The 22,985-nt window shown below is 44.9% G+C and overlaps 2 protein-coding genes across 2 annotated transcripts; one reads left to right on the top strand and one right to left on the bottom strand.

Annotated features, from left to right (window-relative positions):
* Positions 1–567: 567 nt before the first annotated feature.
* Positions 568–1,185, top strand: LOC137317971 (histone H1-like). The gene has a single exon (XM_067980964.1). It carries the CDS (start codon positions 568–570, stop codon positions 1,183–1,185), a length of 618 nt encoding a protein of 205 aa, XP_067837065.1.
* A 3,163-nt stretch (positions 1,186–4,348) lies between these two features.
* Positions 4,349–4,762, bottom strand: LOC137318015 (histone H2A.J). Its single transcript, XM_067981000.1, has one exon. The coding sequence runs from the start codon at positions 4,760–4,762 to the stop codon at positions 4,373–4,375; it is 390 nt and encodes a 129-aa protein (XP_067837101.1). The 3' UTR covers positions 4,349–4,372.
* Positions 4,763–22,985: the final 18,223 nt, after the last annotated feature.

Genomic DNA, 22,985 nt, shown 5'->3' with positions numbered 1-22,985 from the left:
AGATGTGAACATTGTGTCAGAGAGAGTGTGTTAAAGGGGCGGATGGGTTAGATTAATGTCACTGTGTTTGTGTGGCCGGTCTCATCGCCAGATTTCCGAGTCCCTTTTGAGTAAAATTTTAAAAAATCCCTGTCAAAGGATCGCCCTCCTCCCCTGCCGAGCTCCGAAGTGGAAATTTAAGGTAAAATTTCAGATCAATTCAAGATTTCAGGTGAAAAACGGAGATCATGTCAGCGATCGGGTGAGAGAGCGCGATCAGTGCAGCAATGAAACTGGTTTAAATCGAAACTGGAGCTTTTAATTCCGGTGAAAGTTTTTCGACAGCAAACATTCCGGTGTGAGATATAGGAAGGGGCTAGTCTGGGACTCTGGAGTGCCCGATTTGAATTGGAATCGGGGAGTTTAAGAGGAGAGAGAAACACAGAGAGGCTGGAGGGGCCGGGAGCTGACAGCAGGATGTCTCCGCCCCGTCCGCTCTGTGCCTTTAAGTTGCTCTGTGCCGCCGCCTCTCGTTTCATTTCTGACCCAGCTCTGACTGTCAGAGAGATTTTCGACAGAGTCCCGGACATGACAGACACTGCAGCCGCCGAAACGGCTCCTCCTGCCGACGCCGCCGCTCCACCCAAGGCTCCGAAGAAGAAGAAGGCGGTTCCCCGACCCAAGACCACCGGTCCCCCGTTGGGCGAACAGATCCTCAAGATTGTGGGGGATTGCAAGGATCGCAAGGGGATATCCCTGGCCGCGATAAAGAAGGTTCTGGCTGCCAAAGGCCTGGATGTGGAGAAGCACCGGTCCCAGATCAAATTAAGTATCAAGAGAAATGTGGAAAAAGGCTCCCTGGTGCAGATCAAGGGCACGGGCGCCTCGGGCTCCTTCAGAGTCGCTAAGAAGGAAACCCAGGCAAAAATGGTAAAGAAGGTGAAGAAACAAGTGACCAAGAAATCTCCCGAAAAGAAACCAGCGGCCAAAAAAACAGCCCTCAAGAAGTTAACGGCCAAGAAACCAGCGGTCAAGAAATCGACCACGAAAAAGGCGGCGAAATCACCAATTAAAAAGAAAGCGGCGGCTAAGAAGCCCAAGACCCCCAAGCCAGTTAAGGCGAAGGCGAAGAAGGTGGAAAAACCGAGGGCCAAGCCCAAGCCGAAGTCAGCAAAGCCTAAGAAAGCAGCGGGCAAAAAGAAGTAAAAAATCAAGTGCAACTTGTGACCATCTGAACCCAACGGCTCTTCTCAGAGCCACCCACGTCTCTCAGAAAAGAGCTGATCCCGGAATCAGATGATTCCTGTCCCGGGGCCGGGCTCAGATTTCAGATAGAAATCATTTCAAATAAACCCAGGGTCCTGGTGACTCGCTGACATTCGCTATCCCCGCCCGACCCCCAATGTCTGTAATAAAATAGAGAGAATGGGATATCCGGGCCGGGCCTCACTGGAACTGGCGTGTGTTCGGCTCCAGTCCCAGTTCATTTTTTCTCACAGATTCAGGGCGACAGTCCGTAACAGGGTAAAACTGGCGGAGATCGGCAGCGATCACAATTCAAACCCCAACACATGAGATTCTTCAAATCAGCTGGAATAAGGTGTTTATAAACTGCTGAACCCGTCTGGGAGGGAATGTGCGGGGAGATAGAATCGGGTCTGGGACTGAAATGGAAGGAGGCGGGTTGACTTGTTATGGAAGGGACTGTATTTTGGCAGGAATATTGCTGACTGTTAATTGTAATGGGGCTTATTGAAAAGCTCCGGGATTCTATGAAGCCCGAGTCTGTAAGGGTTTGTGCGGAGCGCTGTGTTTCGGTTCTATTATCGATAAACGGTTTGAAATTGGCGGGTGGAGAAAGCTGGAGGTGGAGCTGGAAGATCAGAAGCCGCTCTCCGCTTTGTCCGTCACTCTGACTGTCTCCTCCCCTCCCTGTTTAATATCACACTCTGTCTCCTCCCCTCCCTGTTTAATATCACACTCTGTCTCCTCCCCTCCCTGTTTAATATTTATCTCTATCTCCTCCCCTCCCTCTCTCACCCTGTGTGTGTTTCAGTCAGGTCAGGGCAGGCTGCATAAAAACGGAACCAACATCAGTTTGCTGTTCATTCAGCAGCGATTTGAGTGAAGAATAATCATGTCTGGCAGAGGTAAAGGAGGCAAAGGACTGGGGAAAGGCGGAGCCAAGCGGCACCGGAAAGTGCTTCGTGATAACATCCAGGGGATCACCAAACCAGCCATCCGCCGCCTGGCTCGGCGTGGCGGTGTCAAGCGGATCTCGGGTCTGATCTACGAGGAAACCCGCGGGGTGCTGAAGGTTTTCCTGGAGAATGTGATCAGGGACGCGGTCACCTACACTGAACACGCCAAGCGCAAGACGGTCACTGCCATGGATGTGGTGTACGCTCTGAAACGGCAGGGCCGCACTCTCTATGGATTCGGCGGCTGAACAATTCGACCCTTTCTAACCGGAAACAAAACAAAGGCTCTTCTAAGAGCCACCCACCGCCTCACAGAGAGAGCACTGACCTGGGAACGGGGAGAGGAAAGATCTCGGGGTGGGGAATCAGTTTCTGATATTTAATTAGTATGGGGAGATTCCCCAACACTCGGTACAGGGAGATCAGAAACAACGGCCGGGGTTCTCGGCCATCCCGAGAGAAGGAGCGGAATTCCCGGTTTCACGGTATAAATGAACAGGCGGTGATAGAGTCTTTCCCCAGACATTACATTCTCCGCTCAAATTAAAATCCCTCCTCACTCCCTCTGTCCTCTCTGCTCGGTGTTTATTTCCTGCCCTCATTCAATTATCAGTTCGATGTGAAGTTTCTGTTTGAGGAGCGGTTCACCGGGCTGGAACTGGCGGGATTTTTGAAATTGAAGCTGGACTTTGTCCCGTTACGTAAAGCAATGACCGGGAATTTATTCCCGCCCGTTTACAGACAGATCAGAGAATGAATCGGAATGTGAAACAGCCTGAGATTTGAGCTGAGGAGAAGGAAATAATGGAGATTATGAAGAGAGAGATTCTTAAATTGCTGGAGGGAAATTAGATTTTCTTGAAACTTATTTGATGCTCTGAAATTGGCGGGCTTTTTGAAATTGAAAATTAATTTCAGCTCAGCCAATTGGGACCCAATACCTCCCGCCGTTTTGGTCTGACTGACAGATCTCGGATCAAACCTGCCAATCGCAGTCCCTCCTTGTCTGGGGGTGAAACCTCAGCCAATCACAGGCCAGGGGCGGATACCCTGAGACGCTTTAAAAGGCGGCCCCAGAGCGCACTCCGTATTCACAGTCTCTGTGTCTCAGGTTGTGTTGAGATCTGTTCAGAAAATGGCCAGGACCAAGCAGACAGCGCGCAAATCGACCGGCGGGAAAGCTCCTCGCAAACAGTTGGCGACCAAAGCGGCCAGGAAGAGCGCTCCAGCCACGGGCGGAGTGAAGAAGCCTCATCGCTACAGACCCGGCACTGTGGCTCTGAGGGAGATCCGCCGCTACCAGAAATCCACCGAGCTGCTGATCCGCAAACTGCCCTTCCAGCGCCTGGTGCGAGAGATCGCTCAGGATTTCAAGACAGACCTGCGCTTCCAGAGCTCGGCCGTCATGGCCCTGCAGGAGGCCAGCGAGGCTTACCTGGTGGGGCTGTTTGAGGACACCAACCTGTGCGCCATCCACGCCAAGCGAGTCACCATCATGCCCAAAGACATCCAGCTGGCCCGCCGAATCCGCGGGGAACGCGCCTAAACCCGACCCGGCTTCAGCACCAAGTGCAACAAAGGCTCTTTTCAGAGCCACCAAATCGGCGATGGAAAGAGCTGTGATCTCCTGCGTTGAAATGGCAGGGTCGTGAGAAATTTGCTTAAATGGGAAACGTATAAAGGGGAGGGAGCAGATATCAGACGGACAGGGACAGAATAAATACCTCACTCACATCCAAACACAAATTTCACTCACATTCTTAATTCAGTAATCGCTGATACAATAACAGCACATCAGTCAGCATCCGTTGTACAAATCTGGGAAAAATAACACAGACTGAGCCAGTGTTGTCCGAGGATGGGACGGTAAATAATATTAAGCGTCCCTGGTATTTCTGTATCCCACCCGCCCAGTTGGCAATTCTAACGGTTCTGGTATTTTGTCTCATTCACCAGACAAACTGCAAATTATAATCGATTGGAGGTTGGCGACATCTGCGGTCCGGAAGCGATTACTGCAACAGACCGATATGGATGATTTGTGCATAACAAGTTATTGTTAGTTTCTCGAATCGGAATCAAGTCCTTTTGAAGTTAATACCTGAGCCCACAGACAGTGACCAGCCCTTTCATTGATACCGTGGGTGGCTCTGAAAAGAGCCTTTGGGTTATCAGGTTAAATCTTGGCCGATTTACTTGCTCTTGGTGCTCACACTGCTGGTTTTCTTCGGCAGCAGCACGGCCTGGATATTAGGCAGCACCCCGCCCTGAGCGATGGTCACCCGTCCCAGCAGCTTGTTGAGCTCCTCGTCGTTGCGGATGGCCAGCTGCAGGTGTCTGGGGATGATGCGGGTCTTCTTATTGTCGCGGGCCGCGTTGCCGGCCAGCTCGAGGATTTCAGCCGTCAGATACTCGAGCACAGCAGCCAGATAGACCGGTGCTCCGGCACCCACACGTTCAGCGTAGTTCCCCTTTCGCAGGAGCCTGTGAACACGGCCCACAGGGAACTGCAGTCCGGCCCGGGATGAGCGAGACTTGGCCTTGGCCCGAGCTTTACCGCCGGTTTTTCCTCTTCCAGACATTTCCACAATCTCACAAACACTTTCACAAAGAATGAATAAATCCTCCCGCACTCGCCCTTCTTATACCTTCTGGAGGAGTGCAGTGGGGGCACTTGTGATTGGTCCATCTGTTCTCAATCTCATTGCTTCAACGAACAGCCCATTCAGAGAGCTGTTTTATTCACCAATCAATAGCCGAATGAGAAAAGGACGGAAAATACCGAACTGAACCGTTTTTTTGAAATTTGAAAAGCCCGCCAATATATCTGTAACACAAGAAGCGGATTTAGTAAATAATGTCGCGAAAGACAAAAATTTAAATATCTCTCTCCTTTTACTCTGTTGTTCCACATTTCCCGTCACAACTTCCAGAACCTTATACATTCCGGTTAAAATCCGGCTTCATTAACCGTTCATTTTCAATCGGGCGGGAATAAAGACCCATTTTGTAACGAGACAGATTCCAGCTCAATCTTTGTGAAAGGAACAAACGACAGATTGTGGATTGATCCCTGTTCGCAGGAGCTGCATCGCGATCGAAACCGGAGCCGGGACTCCTGGTGTCAGGAGTCGAACAGTAACAGATCCTTTAGACTGTTCTGTACTCGGTGTGAAGTCTCTTTCAAGGCTGTTGCTTTACAAAGGATTGCGGTTCTGATAGCGATATTCCCGAATAATGAACAAACAAACGTGAAAAGGAGAAAGAAATGACTGAAGTCTAATCCACCCCCTTAAAACGGCTCTTAATGGGCAGTAGCGGCGGATGGGTCGGAATATGAACGAGAACGAGAGGATCAGTGACACGTTTTTGGTTATTGGGACTAAATAAAAAAAGCAACACACAGATTATAACCGGCAGTGATGACGAGAATCTACTAGATTTCAAGAGAAATTAGAAAAGCACAAGAGTTACAGAAAAACAGTTAGTATCAAACATTCTACAGTAAAATGATTCCATGCAGAGGGGTCGGTACAGCGTCTTCAGAGAGACTGTGGGTGGCTCTTAAAAGAGCCGTTGTGTTCATTTTTTTCAGTGCATTGTGGAGTTTTACTTCGAGCTGGTGTACTTGGTCACCGCCTTCGTCCCTTCCGATACGGCGTGTTTGGCCAGTTCCCCGGGCAGCAGCAGGCGCACGGCGGTCTGGATCTCCCGGGAGCTGATGGTCGCCCGCTTGTTGTAATGGGCCAGGCGGGAAGCCTCACCAGCGATGCGCTCGAAAATATCGTTCACAAAGGAGTTCATGATGCTCATGGCCTTGGAGGAGATGCCGGTGTCGGGGTGAACCTGCTTCATCACTTTGTAGATGTAGATGGAGTAACTCTCCTTCCTCGACTTTCTCCGCTTCTTGCCGCCCTTGGCTGGTGCTTTATTCAAGGTTTTCTTGGCGCCCTTCTTGGGAGCTGCTTTCTTGTCCTCAGGCATTTTCAAACTCAATTTCAGACCCAGAAATGACCCAAATCCGCTCCGAACTCGGATGAAATAGGCAGCCCCACAGCCCTATGCTAATGAGGGATGGAGGAAGGCAATGATTGTGATTGGGTCATTCGGAGTGATACAACGTCACCTTTTCCATTCACTCTCTGATTGGATATCTGAAGAAACCAATCAGATTTAATACCTGCCACCAACCACAAACACGCTCACACTGCACATTGTCCGGTTTGAGCAATTTGTTCCGAACTGTTGCAGTTCTGCTTTCGGCCAGTAGATGTCCCCAAACCCCGGGACATTGAAGTTTGCAGGTGAGAGAGGGACAGAAGATAAACTCATTCTTCACATTATGTTGCACGAGTGGGATTTAGAAAAACTGGGAATTGGAAACATTTGGTTGGACCAAATGTTGGTTGCATGCTGTATTAAATTCTTGTAATTAATTTAGGGTGTATAGTCTATACTGACGAAGAATCCAACAAAATACAAGAAGACTTTAATAAGCTTGATGAAAGGCGGTGGAAATGGCCATTGAATTTCAATATAGAAAGGTGTGAGATGGTGCATTTTGCTCGCAGGAATAAGAAGGCCTCATACTGCTTGGAAAATAAGAGTCTAAATGTGGTAGAAGAGCGAAGGGATTTCGGGGTACAGATTGACAAATCATTAAAAGTAGCAACACAGGTTGATGATGCCACAGAAAGCAAACACAGCACTGGGGTTTATTTCTAGAGGAATAGAATTGAAAAGCAGATAAGTTATGTTGAACTGTAATTTAAACTTTCAAACCTTCTGTCAAACTGTTAAACATTCCCTTTCTGAAATCCGTGCTGACTATTCTTTATTATATTTTCGGTTTCTAGATGTTTTTCGATTGCTTCATTGAGTAAAAGATTCCATGATCATTCCTACCACCGACCTTTTGTTAACTGGCCTATAGTTCCCTGGACTTGTTCTATCTCCTGTTTCAAAATATATGAATCACATTAACTATCATCCTGCCCTTTGGCACTATTCGTTTTTGTGATGATTTTTTTTCTATATATGTAACAGTGCCTCTGCTATCTCTTCCCTTGCTTCATTTAATATGTGCGGATGCAATCCATCTGGACCAGTTTAACCACCCTTTCTAACTTAAATGTCTTGATATCTTTATTGACCTCTTCCTCTATATCATATTTACCCTGTTAATCTCCCTGGTAAATACTGAGGCAAAGTAACAATTCAATATTTCTGCCATTTCGCTGACATTACCTGTGAGTTTATCTTGTGCATCCCTTAGTGGCACTCAAACTATTCTGGTTTTCCTTTTGTTATTTTTGTGTCTGTGGAATAATTTACTATTTCTTTTTATATTCCTTGATAATTTGATTTCGTAGTTCCTGTTTGCTTCCCTAATTGTTTTTGTGACTTCTTCCTAACCTCTTCCTATTCGCTTTTGCCATCCTCTTATTTAATATCTATGAATGAGAAATTCTACCAGCTTTTTGTGTCTGTTCAGGGGCTGATGTTTGGAAACTATTTATTGTCTATGATTAAAGTACCAGAAACCCCAAACCCAAACTCCACAGAAACACTCGATTTTTCCCTCCTAGTGAAATAAGGCGCTATAATGGTGAGCAGAGCTCCCTTCCAAACAGTTCATTCCAACAGGTTTGAATCCCAGCACGCTGAATTCAGAATCACCAAGACTGGAACCGAATTTGATGATGTTCAGAGGGATAGTGTTTCCAAAACACAAACGGGTCTTATTTATATTTTTAAAATACTTTGAAAGGTCATTTCTTTCCACCATAACTTTGAATTTAACTCTTTCCCTTTGTATTATTATTTACACTGATCTGTACAGTGGACACGGGAAACAATTGCCCGGATTCAGTGAAATTAATAGATTTTCTGAAGTTTTTTCTCTCTGCTGATTCCCGTCCCTTATTTAAACTATGCCGGATTAACCTTTCTGATCTATTGAAGGGTCATAGTCCTGAACCGTTAACCCGAGCTTCCCTTCTCCACATATGCTGCCGGACCTGCTGAGTCTTTCCAGCATTTTTGGTATTTTTTTCTCTCTATTTTATCCCTTTCACTTTTGACGGTCGCCATTAAAACTTCCAGCTTTGTGCTCAGTTTTTATTTGTGTTTTAGTTCGATTTATTTGAATTAATCTAATTCATGTCCTGAGAAATCAGACAGAAATATTGCGCAATGTACAGTGAAATATAATGGGGCAAATTCACAACTTTTGAATCAACAAAACAAAAACTTTATTATGGGTCAGTTGTCTTAATTTTTCACTGTCAAAATATTTTAAAAAAACAGAGTAGAAGTTAAAGAGAGAAACTATTTCCTCACATTGCACTTTGTCCTGTTTCTGTAACGACAGACAATGTGAATTTGTTCCACTCTGTTCGAGGTCTCGCTTACGGCCAGTCGATGTCAGACTGTATATTCATTCTGTATCTGTCAGCCTCCAGTACTGTCTGTGAGTGTGAGATTAATTCTCTATCTGTCATTCTCTGGTACTGTATGTGAGTGTTTGATTCATTCTGAATTTGTCAGTCTCTGGTACTTTGTGTGAGTGTGGGATCCATTCTGTATCTGTCAGTCTCTGGTACTTTGTGTGAGTGTGGGATTCGTTCTGTAGCTGTCAGTCTCTGGTACTTTGTGTGAGTGTGGGATTAATACTGAATTTGTCAGTCTCCGGTACTTTGTGTGAGTGTGGGATCAATTCTGAATTTGTCAGTCTCTGGTACTGTGTGTGAGTGTGGGATTCATTCTGTATCTGTCAGTCTCTGGTGCTGTCTGTGAGTGTTGGATTCATTCTGTGACTGGAAGTCTCTGGAATTTTATCTCAGTGTGGGATTCATTCTGTAACTCAGTCTCTGGGACAAAGTGCAAGTCTGGATTCGTTCTGTATTCTTATTTCAGGATACAGCATGTTACTTGAAACTGTATCTTTACTTCATTAATGTTTGCACGGTCCTTTGTCCAGCATTATTTTTTAAATATGGATACACTTCTGTATTTTGTTTCAATCAAACAATGTGTGAGGTTTGGTGTAGGATTACATCTTAATCTCTTGAAAGACTATTGCAAATGATAATGTATATTTCGATATTTTACCGTGAAATTATTGATCTGGTATTTATTGTGTAGCTCAGTCTGCGCTAATGGAATTGATACTTTATCTTTCAGGCTGACACTTTGTGCTATATTTGGACTGGTATGTCAGGAATAACTCAGTCCGCAATAATGGAATTGATGCCATACCTTTCAGCATGAGTTTGAAGTAATTATTGGAATCGTTTGCAATGTGTAGCTTCGTCTACACTAATAGGATTCAGACTGTATGTTTCAATATGATAATATGTATATACGAATTTTGGACTGCATACAATATGTAGCTGGGTCTGTACTAATGGAATTCGTACTGTGCCTTTCAGTCTAATACCGTGTAATATATTTTGATTGGTTTGTAAGGTGTGGCTCAGTCTGCAATACTGGGATTGATACTGTATCTTTCAGCATGACCCTGAATGTGATTTTTGGACTCTATGTAATGTGTAGCTCAGTCTGCACTAATGGAATTGATAATGCATCTTTCAATCTGATACTGTATGAGAATTTTGGACTGGTAACAAATGTGTACCTCAGTCTGCAGTAATGAAATTGATACTGTATCTTTCATTACGATACTGTATTCGAATTTTGGACCATATATAATGTGTCGCTCAATCTGCACTGTTGGAATTAATACTGTATCTTTCAACCTGTCACTGAGATTTTTAGACCAGTATATGATGTGTCGCTCAGTCTGCACTAATGGGATTGATACTGTATCTTTCAGTCTGATACTGTGTGAGATTTGTATACTGGCATGTAACGTGTGGGTCAGTCGATACGAGTCAAATCGACACTGTGTCTTTCAGTCTGACACTGAATGTGATTTCTGGACTGGCATCTACTGTGTACCTCAGTCTGCTGTAAAGGAATTGAAACTGTATATTTCAGTACGATACTGCATGTGAATTTTGCACTGGTATATAATGAGCAGCTCAATCTGTATTAATGGAATTGATATTGTATCTTTCAATCTGATACTGTATGAGAATTTTGGACTGGTATCTAATGTGTACCTCAGTCTGCAGTAAAGGAATTGACACTGTACATTTCATTCTGACACTATGAAGTCTGTGGACATATATGTGAGTCAAATATGGGTAACATCTGAACTGGTATCTAATTTGTATCTCAGTGTACACTATTGGCATGAATACTGCATCTTTAAACTCATAATGTGTGTGAGTTGTGGGCTGGTATTTAATTTGAATCTCGGGGTACACTATTGTGATTCATTCTGTATCTATCAATCGGTCCCATGTGTCAGTTCTAACTGGTATTTAATTTGTAGCTAAGGCTGAACTAATGTGAGATTAACACAATGCCTTTCAATCTGATACTGGGTGTGATTTTGGACTGGGAATTATTTATCTGCGGGTCAGCGGTACTGAGTTGTTTAGAAATGGAAATTCCGTCTGTCTCTCCTGCTCTGTTTGACTGTTGGATTGGGATCATTGTGGGACTGACTATTTCTGCTGTGTGAGAATGTGGAACTGATGACTTGACTGTGTCTCTGTGCTCTGTGAGTGATAATGTACATACTGTGTGTGAGAAGGAGCAGGCTGCACTGTTCCTTGCGGAGGAAACATCACACTGATTCTGGGTCCTTCAAGTATTTGCCTGTAGAAAGAGAAATTAAGTCTTGTAACTCAAGAACAGGTGAGGTAGAAAATACAAAAGTGATCAATTGAATCTCTCTGTTAATAATCATTGTAATATCCACAAATGAAAACCAGTGATACAAACAGTGTCAGTGTCTGACTCCACTGCAGTACTGCAGCACTCAGCTTCTGTACACCAGGTGTGTTGGGCTGTTTTACAACAATTTAGTGACATCCAGACACAATCCAACACCTTCGCTGATCCATGAATGGGACGACCCGATGGGGCGGGGACCTTTGCACAGGTCAGGCTTCTAATCCCCTCTCCATGATGGGGCTAACAGTTCAACCAAAACCACAGAGCCGCTGTTTAAAATGTGTCCTTCATATTTCTCACATGATGCCTGCAATAGATGCTCTTTGTATAACTCCCCACATCCTTACTGTCCGGCTCTGTTTACTGTTCAATCACAAACAGGGCAGGTAGAAAAAAAATCTGATTTAGTACCTGGCACCAATCACAAACACGCTCACACTGCACATTGTCCGGTTTCAGCAATTTGTTCCGAACTGTTGCAGTTCTGCTTCCGGCCAGTAGATGTTCCCAAATCCCGGATCATTGAAGTTTGCAGATGAGAGAGGGACAGAAGATCAACTCATTCTTCACATTATATTGCACGAGTGGGATTTAGAAAAACTGGGAATGGAGACGAGCTGTTGGACCAAACACTACTTGCAACGCTGTTTTAAATTCTTGTAATTAATTTCGGGTATATTGTCTATATCGAGGAAGACTACGACAAAATCAGCTTGCAGAACGGCCGTGTAAATGGCCATTGAATTTCAATATAGAAAGGTGTGAGCTGGTGCATTTTGCCAGGGGGATTAAGGAGGCCACATACTGCTTGGAAATTAAGAGTCTAAACGGGACAGAGGAGCAATGTAAATCATCCTGAGAAATTAGAGAGAAATACTGCACAATGTAAGTGAAAAATAATGGGTCAAATTCACAACTATCGAATGAGTAAAACAAAAAAATTATTATGAATCAATTGACTTCATTTTTCACTATCAAAATGTGCAAAAATACGAGAATAAAAGTTACAGACAGAAACTTTCCTCACATTGCACATTGTCCTGTTTCTGTAACCACGACAGGAAATGTGAATTGGTTCCGCTCTTTTACAGTTCTCGCTTACGTCCAGTAGAGGTCAGTCTCTGGTACTGTGTCTGGTGGGGTTTATTCTGTATCTGTCAGACTCTGTTTTTGAGTGTGAGCATGGGGTATATTCTGCATCTGTCAGTTTCAGGTACTGCATATAAGTGATGGGTTCATTCTGTATCAGTCAGTCTCTGGTACTATGTGTGAGTGTGGAATTAACTCTGCAACTGTCAATCTCTGGTGTTGTATCTGAGTGTGGGATACATTCTGTATCTGTAAATCTCTGCTGCTTTATCTCAGTTTGGGATTCATTCTGTAATTCAGTCTCTGAGACAATGTGCAAGTCTGGATTCATTCTGTATTCTTATTTCAGTTTACAGCATTGTATTTGAAACTGTATCTTTAACACTTTAAATGATATAGTTCTTCATCGTGTATTTAATCTGTAAATATTAATTTTCTTCAATCAAACAACGTGTGTGAGTTTTGGAGTGGGATCACATCTTAATCTCTGAACTCTATTGTGAATGATAATGTACCTTTCAATCTGTTCACAGTGAAATTATTGGACTGGTATGTAGTGTGCAGCTCAGTCTGCACTGATGGAATTAATTCTGTATCTGAGTCGAACACTGTATGAGATTTTTGAACTGGTATTAAATGTAGCTCATCCTGCACTAAAGGAGTGGATACTGTCTCTATCGGTCTGATACTGTATGAGATTTTTGGCCTGGAATGTGAGATGTAGCTCAGTCTGCACTAATGGAAGTGATACTGAATCTTTCAATGTGATATTCTATGAGATTTTTGGACTGGTGTGTCACATGTACCTCAGTCTGTGCTAATGGAATTGATATTGTATCTTTGAGTCTGATACTCTTTGAGATTCTTGGACTGCTATATCATGTGTGGTTCAGTCTGCACTAATGAAATTAATACTGTATCTTTCAGCCTAATATTGTATGAGATTTTCGGACTGATATGTAATGTGTAGTTCAGTCTGTGCTAATAGAATTGATACTGAATCTTCCAGTCATCATTTATGAGATTGTTGGACTGCCATGTAATCTGTGTCTCAGTCTGTGATAATAGAATTGAAACTACATCTTCCAGTCTGATCATTTATGAGGTTTTTGGACTTGTGTGTAACGTGTAGCTCAGTCTGTACCAATGGTATTGATACTGTATGTTTCAGTATAATACTGTATGAGTATTTTGCAATGTATATAAAATGTAGCTCAGTCTGCACTAATGGAATTGATACTGCATCTTTCAATCAGGCACTATGAGGTTTTTGGACTGGTATCTGATGTGCAACTCAGTCTGCAGTAACATGACTGTGAGATTAATTCTGTGTCTGTCAATCGGTGGTACTGTGTGTGAGTGTGTGATTAATTCTTTATCTCTCAGTCCCTGGTATTGTGTGTGAGTGTGGGATTCAGTCTGTATCTGTCAATCTCTGGTACTGTGTGTGGGTGTGGGGTTCATTCTGTATCTGTCAGTCTCTGGTTCTGTGTTTGAGTGTGGGATTCATTCTGTATCTGTCAGTCTCTGGTACTGTGTGCGAGTGTGGGATTCATTCTGTATCTCTCAATCACTGGTACTGTATGTGAGTGTGGGATTAATTGTGTTCCTATCGGTCTCTGGTTGTGTGTGTGTGTGTGTGTGTGTGTGTGCGCGCGCGCGCGCGTGTATGAGTGATTCATTCTGTTTCTGTTTGTATCTGGTGCTGTAAGTGAGTGAGATATTCATTCCATACCTCTTAATTTCTGATACAGTATGTGAGTGATATAAATTCTGTATCTGTCAGTCTGTACCACAGTGTGTGAGTGCGGCATTCACTCTGGATCTGCCAGTCACTGGTACATTGAGTGAGCATGGGATTCATTGTACATGTCAGTCTCTGGCACTGTATCTGAGTGTGAGATTCATTCATTATATTTAAGTAAATTGTATCTCCGTTTATTGTACGGCATTCAAAACTGTACTTTAATAACTTAATGTATGAATATGTTCCCCAATCTGTTATTGGTAGATACTGATACACTTCAAAATGTAATGTTGCAGGTTATAATCAGAGAATGTGGGCACTTTTTGGAATTCTATTAAATCTGTATCGATGGAAACACAATTGTGATTTGGTGTGTCTTCCAAACTGATATGGTGACATTTTTGAACTTGTATATAATGTGTAGCTCAGTCTGTGTGAATGGAATACTGTATATTTCAGTCTGAATCTGTGTCAGTTTTTTTGTAGTGATATGTAATGTGTAGATCAGTCTGCACCAATGGAATTGATAATGTATCTTTCAATCTGACATTATGAGATATTTGGTCTGGTATGTTAAGTGTAAATCAGCCTGTACTAATGTAGGTGACTGTGAGATTCATTTGGGATCTCTCAGTCTCTGGTACTGTGTGTGATTGTGGGATAGATTCTGTATCTGTCACACTCTGGTACTCTATGTGAGTGCGGGATTCACTCTGTATATACCTTCTCTAGTACTGTGAGTGGGATTCATTCTGTATATACCTTCTCTAGTACTGTGTGTGGGATTCACTCTGTATATACCTTCTCTAGTACTGTGTGTGGGATTCATGCTGTATATACCTTCTCGAGTAATGTGTGTGGGATTCACTTTGTATATACCTTCTCCAGTACTGTGTGTGGGATTCACTCTGTATATACCTTCTCTAGTACTGTGAGTGGGATTCACTCTGTATATACCTTCTCTAGTACTGTGTGTGGGATTCACTCTGTATATACCTTCTCTAGTACTGTGTGTGGGATTCATTCTGTATATACCTTCTCTAGTACTGTGTGTGGGATTCACTCTGTATATACCTTCTCTGGTACTGTGTGTGGCATTCAGTCTGTATACACCTTCTCTGGTACTGTGTGTGGAAATTATACTGTATATACCTTCTCTGGTACTGTGTGCAGGATTCACTCTGTATATACCTTCTCTGGTACTATGTGTGGCATTCATTCTGTACATACCTATTCTATTACTGTGTGTGGCATTCACTCTGTATTATCCTTCTCTATTACTGTGTGTGGGATTCAATCTGTATATACCTTCTCTATTACTGTGTGTGGGATTCACTCTGTATATACCTTCTCCAGTACTGTGTGTGGGATTCACTCTGTATATACCTTCTCCAGTAATGTGTGTGGGATTCACTCTGTATATACCTTCTCCAGTACTGTGTGTGGGATTCATTCTGTATATACCTTCTCTTGTGCTGTGTGTGGGATTCATTCTGTATATACCTTCTCTAGTGCTGTGTGTGGGATTCATTCTGTATACACCTTCTCTAGTGCTGTGTGTGGGATTCATTCTGTATACACCTTCTCTCGTGCTGTCTGTGTAATTCACTCTGTATATACCTTCTCCAGTACTGTGTGTGGGATTCACTCTGTATATACCTTCTCCAGTAATGTGTGTGGGATTCACTCTGTATATACCTTCTCCAGTACTGTGTGTGGGATTCATTCTGTATATACCTTCTCTTGTGCTGTGTGTGGGATTCATTCTGTATATACCTTCTCTAGTGCTGTGTGTGGGATTCATTCTGTATACACCTTCTCTTGTGCTGTGTGTGGGATTCATTCTGTATACACCTTCTCTCGTGCTGTCTGTGGGATTTACTCTGTATATACCATCTCTAGAACTGTGTGTGGGATTCACTCTGTATATACCTTCTCTGGTACTGTGTGTGGGATTCACTCTGTATATACCTTCTCTGGTACTGTGTGTGGGTTTCTGTCTGTATATACCTTCTCTAGTGCTGTGTGTGTGTGTTGTATTATTTCCACATATGCAGTTTCTCATACTGTAGGTTAGTTTGGGATTCTTTCTGTATCTCAGTCTCAGGTAGCTTGTGTGAGTGTGGGATTCATACTTTACCTGTCAGTCTCTGGTGCTGTGTGTGAGTGTGGGATTCACTTTTAGTATCTGTCAGTCTCTGGTATTGTATGTGAGTTTGAGATTCCTTCTGCATGTCTCAGTCTCTGGTACGGTTTGCGAGTGTGGGATTCATTCTGTGTCTGTAAAATTATTCTCTCTGTTTGTATTATAGCGTTCAATAATTTAGCTTTAATATCTTAATGTTTAAATAGTTTTTCTCATTATTTAATTTGTAAATATGGATGCACTTTCGGATAAGATGCTGGAGGTTTTTAATCAGATAATTTGTGTGCTTTTTGGACTATGATTAAATCTGTATCTCTGAACACAAATTTGAATGATAATGTATCTTTCAAACTGATATGATTACATTTTTGGACTGCTGTGTAATGTGTATCTCAGTCTGCACTAATAGAATTGATACTGTATCTTTAAATCTCATACCATGATTGCATTATAAACTGATATCTAATTTGTTTCTCATGTTACGCTGTCACAGCATTTCTCAATCTGACACTGGATGAGAGTTTTGGACCAGTATGCAATTTGTATCTCATGCTACACTATTCGAATGGATACGACATGTATTAAACTCACATGTGTGTGAGAGTTCTGGTCAAGTATTCAATTTGAATCTCGGGTTAAATTATTGCAATTCATTCCGTACCTTTCAATCGGGCACCATGTGTGATTACTATCTGGTATTTAATTCGTAGCTACTGTTAACCTACTGTGGGATTGACAATCTTAAAGCATGATTTTGGACTGGGATTTTTGTATCTACCTGTCAGTGGTACTGAGTTAGGGGGAAATGGAAACAGCGTCTGCCTCACCTGCTCTGTTTCCGTGTTGGATTGAAAATGTGCCTCCGGATATTGGGATCAGTTTGTGACTGACTGCTTCTGCTGTCTGAGACTGTGGAACTGATGACCTGTCTGTGTCTCCGTGAATGATAACGTACCTACTGTGTGTGAGGAGGAGCTGGCTGCACTGTTCCTTGTGCCTAGGATGGAGGAAGCATCACATTTATTCTTGGCCCTTCAAATATTTTTCTGTCAGAAGAAAAAAGTAACTGTTGTAACTCCAGAACCAGTGAGGTAGAAAATACAAAAGTGATAAGTTTAATAGCTCTGTTAATGATAATTATGTAAATCAGCGATACAAAGAGTGTCAGTGTCTGACTCCACTGCAGTACTGCAGCACTCAGCTTCTGCACACCAGGTGTGTTGGGCTGTTTTACAACAATTTAGTGACATCCAGACTCAACCCAACCCCTGCACTGATCCATGAATGGGACTACCCGATGGGGCGGGGACTTTGTACAGGTCAGGTTTCTAATTCCCGCTCCCAGGAGAATAACCTTTCAACAGAAATATAACAGCAGTTGTTTAAATTGTGTCCTTCACACTTCTCACCTGGTGCCTTCAATAGATGCTCTTTGTATAAGTCCACACATCCTTACTGTCCGACTCTGTTTCCAATCTTCACTCTCCAAAAACAACAAACAGGGTGAGACTGGAACTAAACCTGGAACATTCACTACTGGTCTGGGGAGAGAAAGCAGCAATGATTTTAAATAGCAGTTTCTTCCCATTCTGTCTCCCTTCCCCTGGACACACCCTGTACACCCAAAGCCCGAGAATGACCTCTCCCTTCCCCCTCTCACTCCATGTTCCGGGACAAGTTCCTGATCCACTCCGCCTCTTATGAAAAGCCCCCGGACTTCCCCTGACGTTCCCCCGGACTCAATACCGATCTCTGAGTCCATCTGCGGACACGGTCCCGAAGCGATGAGCTGCTGTAACGAGGCTGCTCTTTGCTCCCTTCCCCCGGGGGCCGTGATCACTCCATTCTCGGCTGTTTTAAACCATCTTCTGCCGCTCACTGAGGGAATGGCCCCAATAGGCCGAGCAGGGGGAGGGGATCGCGCATGCGCTCTTCCGCTCACCAACAAGCAGCACGGGGGGCGGCGCTGAGTCACGCATGCGCAGATATCTGGTTTAATTCCCAATACAAAAATCGATGGAAACTTTCCCCAATTGGAATTTTTCAGAGTCTGAGCAAAGAAAGTGGGACTGGGGGAAAGGTCAGAGGGAATGGGTCCACAGGCAGTGCAGGAACAGGCACCAGAATGGGAAAGAGATGGGATTCCACCAGTGCCTCACGCTGGAATCCAGACTGACTTTACAATCTCTAACTATGAAACTAGATGTTTCCATCCCTGCTGTTTCTCTCGGTATCTTTTGATGGTAATAGTCTTTCATAGATAAAGTGGGACGTTTTGAAAAGAGCCAATGGATTCTGTTCATTCTTGGCCCCATTAACCATTAATTAACGTGTGACTCCGAAACTGGATGCAGGATTTCTCAAACCAATCCTGGAGAAAAAAGGGATGAAAGTCGGAGTCCGTGTATTTGCTGGGAGCGTGTAGGATTAATATCTGACAGCAACAGTCCCATATTAATATAATCAGATTGAAACTCTCGGTAACTGAGAGTAATAGCGAACGGCCCTGATCTGCAAAACCGAATGTAGTACAACAGGCAAGAGAGGGTTAAATTCGGCCCACATTGTTTTGGTCACTCTCTGCACTGTCCCTGAGTGTGGGATTAATAGTGTGTCCGTCTCTGGTATATCAGTGAGAGACAAGACTGCATCTTCTGTCTCTACAACGGGAATTTCTGGATAAAAAGCAACTTTACAAGTCAGTCTGGAACTGATACTGTTGCACTGTGCCTCTCCGCTCGTTCTGTCACAGTATCTGTCTCCCTTTCTCTCTCACTCTCCGGTGCTGTATATGAAGGTTGGATACTGCTATTAACCGTGTTATGAACATACTGATAGGAAGTGTAAGACTGACAGTGTGTGTCTCGCTTTCTCTCTCGAGTGCTGTTTTTGAAGGTTGAATACTGTCTGAAAAAAACAGAGAGAATGGGGTGTCCAGGCCACACCGTAACTGGGGATATGTTCGGCTCCAGTCCCAGTTCATGGTCATAACCTTTTCACAGATTCAGGGTGAGAGTCTCTGTGAGACGGTAAAACTGGCGGAGAAAATCCGCTTCACAATTCAAACCCCAACACATGAGATTCTACAAATCAGCTGGAATAAGATTTTTGTAAACTGCTGAATGAGAGTGGATTTTCCGCTTTGGCGGTGGAGTAAGTCGGCGATAGCGGATTGGGACCCCATTGTTCACTACGCCTGATTTTACTATCCATTGACACCAATGAGTTCACTGAAGTAACTGATATCAATCCAATACTTCAAATAAATTTGGAAATACCAGACAGGAATTATATTTTATCCAACAAATGCTTTTTGAGAAATAATACAAGATTTGATTCTAACATGAAATGGTTTGCTGTTCTTAGTCGGGAAATAATATGATTTCAATATTAAATGTTTAATCCTGTAATGAATAAAATCAAATACTCCTTTTCGGTTGATGATTATTTCCCATCACACACACTGCCCGGTGGGATGGACTGAGGGTGAGCTGTCAGGGTCAGACAGCGTCCTGTTTATTGGGACATTTGTTTTGACCAGAACAGAATAATAATGGACCAACACCCGGACCGTTACTAACTGGTAAAATATTAATGTAATTTCTAACTCCAGTGGGGAGTTCCGGAGATCGTTTCCTCTCTGAGCTGTTGTGCAGCAATGTTGACTCACAACAGGGAGTTTAATGGGACATGAGGCTGGACCTGGTTACAGAGATCTATAAGGAAACCTCCTGATACATTTCTGAGACGATCAGGGGGCGGGAGATTTCACACGGCTACAGCAGGCCATGGGAAAGCTCTCCTGCTCCTCCTTGGCCCACAAAATATCTGTTAAAAAGAAACTTCTCAGTGTTCTGGACCACTCAATGCCCATCTAAAGGGCGGCTCCTCCCCCCATTTTTAACCAACATTAAATGGTTTCCCCTGTACGTCATAATAATCTGATTTACATATTACACGTGGCCTGACCGGAAACAGGTGGGTGTTGCTCGGGCCGCTCTTCCCAGGACATGACCCAACGATGGCGGAGCCAGGAACGCCAGTGTTAAAGGGGCGGTAAGTAACCTGATATCATTTACAAGCCTCGACCACCCCATTTCCGCCAGGCGAGGATACTTAAAATCGGCCACACCTTTCCTAACCTCCGCCCTAGTATCAATCTTCGAAGCCCACAAGCTGGTCCATTTTCTCAAATTGCATCGGTTCATAACACGTGGAGGGAAATTTTCACCATCACTGGGAACTGAACTGGTAGAGCGATTCACCCGCCCCTTGCAGAACCGGCCCGATTTTAATTTTTGCTCCGTCAGTTTACCGCCCAAGATGTGAATGTGAAATTACCCCCTACGTCTCTGACCGCAAGGTTCGACAGGTGTGTGAAAGACATCAGACAGTGTTTGCCAAACACTAACATGAATGTGGACGAATGGATCCGTGTATTCAGGTAAAAGCTGAAAACCCCCTCCACGGAGACTGAACCCCTATACCGTGGTGTCGAAGAGGAGTTTATCCCCAACAGCTCGGTAACACAGGTCGCTGTCCTCTATGGGCAGTTGTCCAAGATGCACAACGAGACAGATATCAACAGCTGCTGGAAGACCATCAATTCGGTCAAGGAGGCCTTTTGTTCCCCCGAAACCTGCAGGTCTTCCAGCCGAGGGAACTCTCCGCGGCCAAGTGTTGGCCACTGGCACAATCCAAGGTCCAGTATTTCATGCTGAGGTGCACACTGAAGCGAGGTGCGGCCTACACAAAGGCTTTATGGGGAAAGGCAACCGTGTAAGGCTATCCCACCTTGTATTGTACAGCATGTGTTAGAAGAAATTTAATGTGTTTTGACTTGTAATAATGGAATCGTATGATGTGTATTGTATTTGTTTTGAATTGTAATTGTAATATTTACATTGCACTGTGTCTATTCATGAATTTTATGAGATAAAGTATTTTTTGAAATATTAAAAAAAAAGTTCCAGTTCTTATCGTAAAGATGTTGGAAGTTATACAAATATCATTTATTGCAGGCATCAGGTTTGAAATAGGGAGTATTTTCTTAAGGGTGAGAAACGAGGGACTGTGGAGGAGCAGAGGGGTTTGCGTGTCCAGGTACAGCAATCAATAAAAATAAGTGCACAAGTGTAAAAAATGAATGAAAGATCCCAATTTCTAGGCTGTCATATCCCAAGGTACCGCTATCAGGTACTTTCCCAACTCTGGAATTTGCTGATACAATCAGGCCCCACTGCCTCCCTTGCTGGTCCATTCCATACATCCAGCCCCCTCTGCATTAAAAAATATATATTCAAGCATTCTGCTCATTCTGTGCCCCAGGTAGAGAAGATTGAGAGTGACAGGAGGACCCAGACCATTAGCCTTATGTGAGTTTGGACATTATCCACTTTTTTGTACATTTCTATTTTTATTTTTGAACAAATTCTCCAAACCCTGTGCGCAGTGAGTGCTGACTCCGGGCCCTTTGATTGACAGCCCTCACCTCCGCCCGCCTGCGTCCTGGGCTGACTCCTCCTATCACGTGACACGCGGTACCGTCTCTCACCTTTGCGCGCTGACATCGCGATGCGGACATGCATCTCCGGCCCGAGGGACGCCGCGCGGTCCCTGTGCCGCGTTGCTTTAGCAACAGGCGCGTCCCGGGAGGATTATGATGGCGGCCTCGGGTCGGCGGTCGGAGGGCCGCTGCTGTGGGCGGGGTCGAGACCGACAGAGGGAGGGTCCGCATCTGGAAATGGCCTGGGCTCCGGAGCCTTGGAATGGCGCAGTGAGGCCGGTCCGGTCAACAGCTCCTCCGACTTCAGGCACGATTGGCGTTCATGGGGTCGCAAACCTCGGGACGGAGGGACCGAGACCCCGGGACGGTGGGACCGAGACCCCGTGATGGAGGGACCGAGACCCCGGGATGGAGGGACCGAGACCCTGGAACGGTGGGATTGAGACCCCGGGACGGAGGGACCGCGACCCCGGGATGGTGGGACCGAGACCCCGGGATGCAGGGACCGAGACACTGGAACGGTGGGACTGAGACCCCGGGACGGAGGGACCGCGACCCCGGGACGGTGGGACCGAGACCCCGGGATGGAGGGACCGCGAACCCGGGACGGTGGGACCGAGACCCCGGGATGGAGGGACCGAGACCCTGGAACGGTGGGACTGAGACCCGGGGATGGAGGGACCGCGACCCCGGGATGGTGGGACCGCGATCCTGGGACAGCGGGGCGTCGACCCCGGGATGGAGGAACTGCGACCCCAGGGATGGGGGGACTGTGACCCCGCGGACGGAGGGACCGCGACACCGGGAGGGAGGGGCCGTGAACCCGGGATGGAGGGACCGTGACCCCAGGGACGGGGGGACCACGACCCCAGGGACGGAGGGACCGCAACCCCGGGATGGTGTGACCACGAACCCGCGATGGAGGTATCGTGACCCCTGGAGGGAGGTGGTCCTTGAGACCGTCCATGCTCTGTTGTGAGACCTCTGTGTGTGTCTTGCTCTGTTCGTGTTCTATTACATTGGCTCCCGGTGTGGCAATGCCTCGATTTTAAAATTCTCATTCTCGTCTTCAAATCCCTCTATGGCCCTCACCCCCTCCCTATCTCTGCAACCTCTTCCAGCCCTACAATCCTCGTGTTCAAATCCCTCCATGGCCCTCACCCCCACCCTATCTCTGTAATCCCCTGCAACCGATTTAATCTCCACCGACAACCGCATGTCTCGCCACCCTCAGTGCTCGGACTCTCAGTCCTGTATAACACACAGTCAGTGCTTGGACACTCAGTCCTGTTATATACAGAGTCAGTGTTAAGACACTCAGTCCTGTTATATACAGAGTCAGTGCTAAGACACTCAGTCCTGTTATGGACACAGTCAGTGCTGGGACATTCAGTCCTGTTATAGACACAGTCAGTGCTGGGACATTCAGTCCTGTTATACACACACTCAGTGCTGGGACATTCAGTCCTGTTATACACAGTCAGATCAATAAATAACTGCAAACTAAGA

This window comes from Heptranchias perlo, unplaced genomic scaffold, assembly GCF_035084215.1.
Source record: "Heptranchias perlo isolate sHepPer1 unplaced genomic scaffold, sHepPer1.hap1 HAP1_SCAFFOLD_64, whole genome shotgun sequence".
NCBI lineage: Eukaryota > Metazoa > Chordata > Chondrichthyes > Hexanchiformes > Hexanchidae > Heptranchias > Heptranchias perlo.
This window is presented reverse-complemented; position numbering and strand designations above follow the sequence as displayed.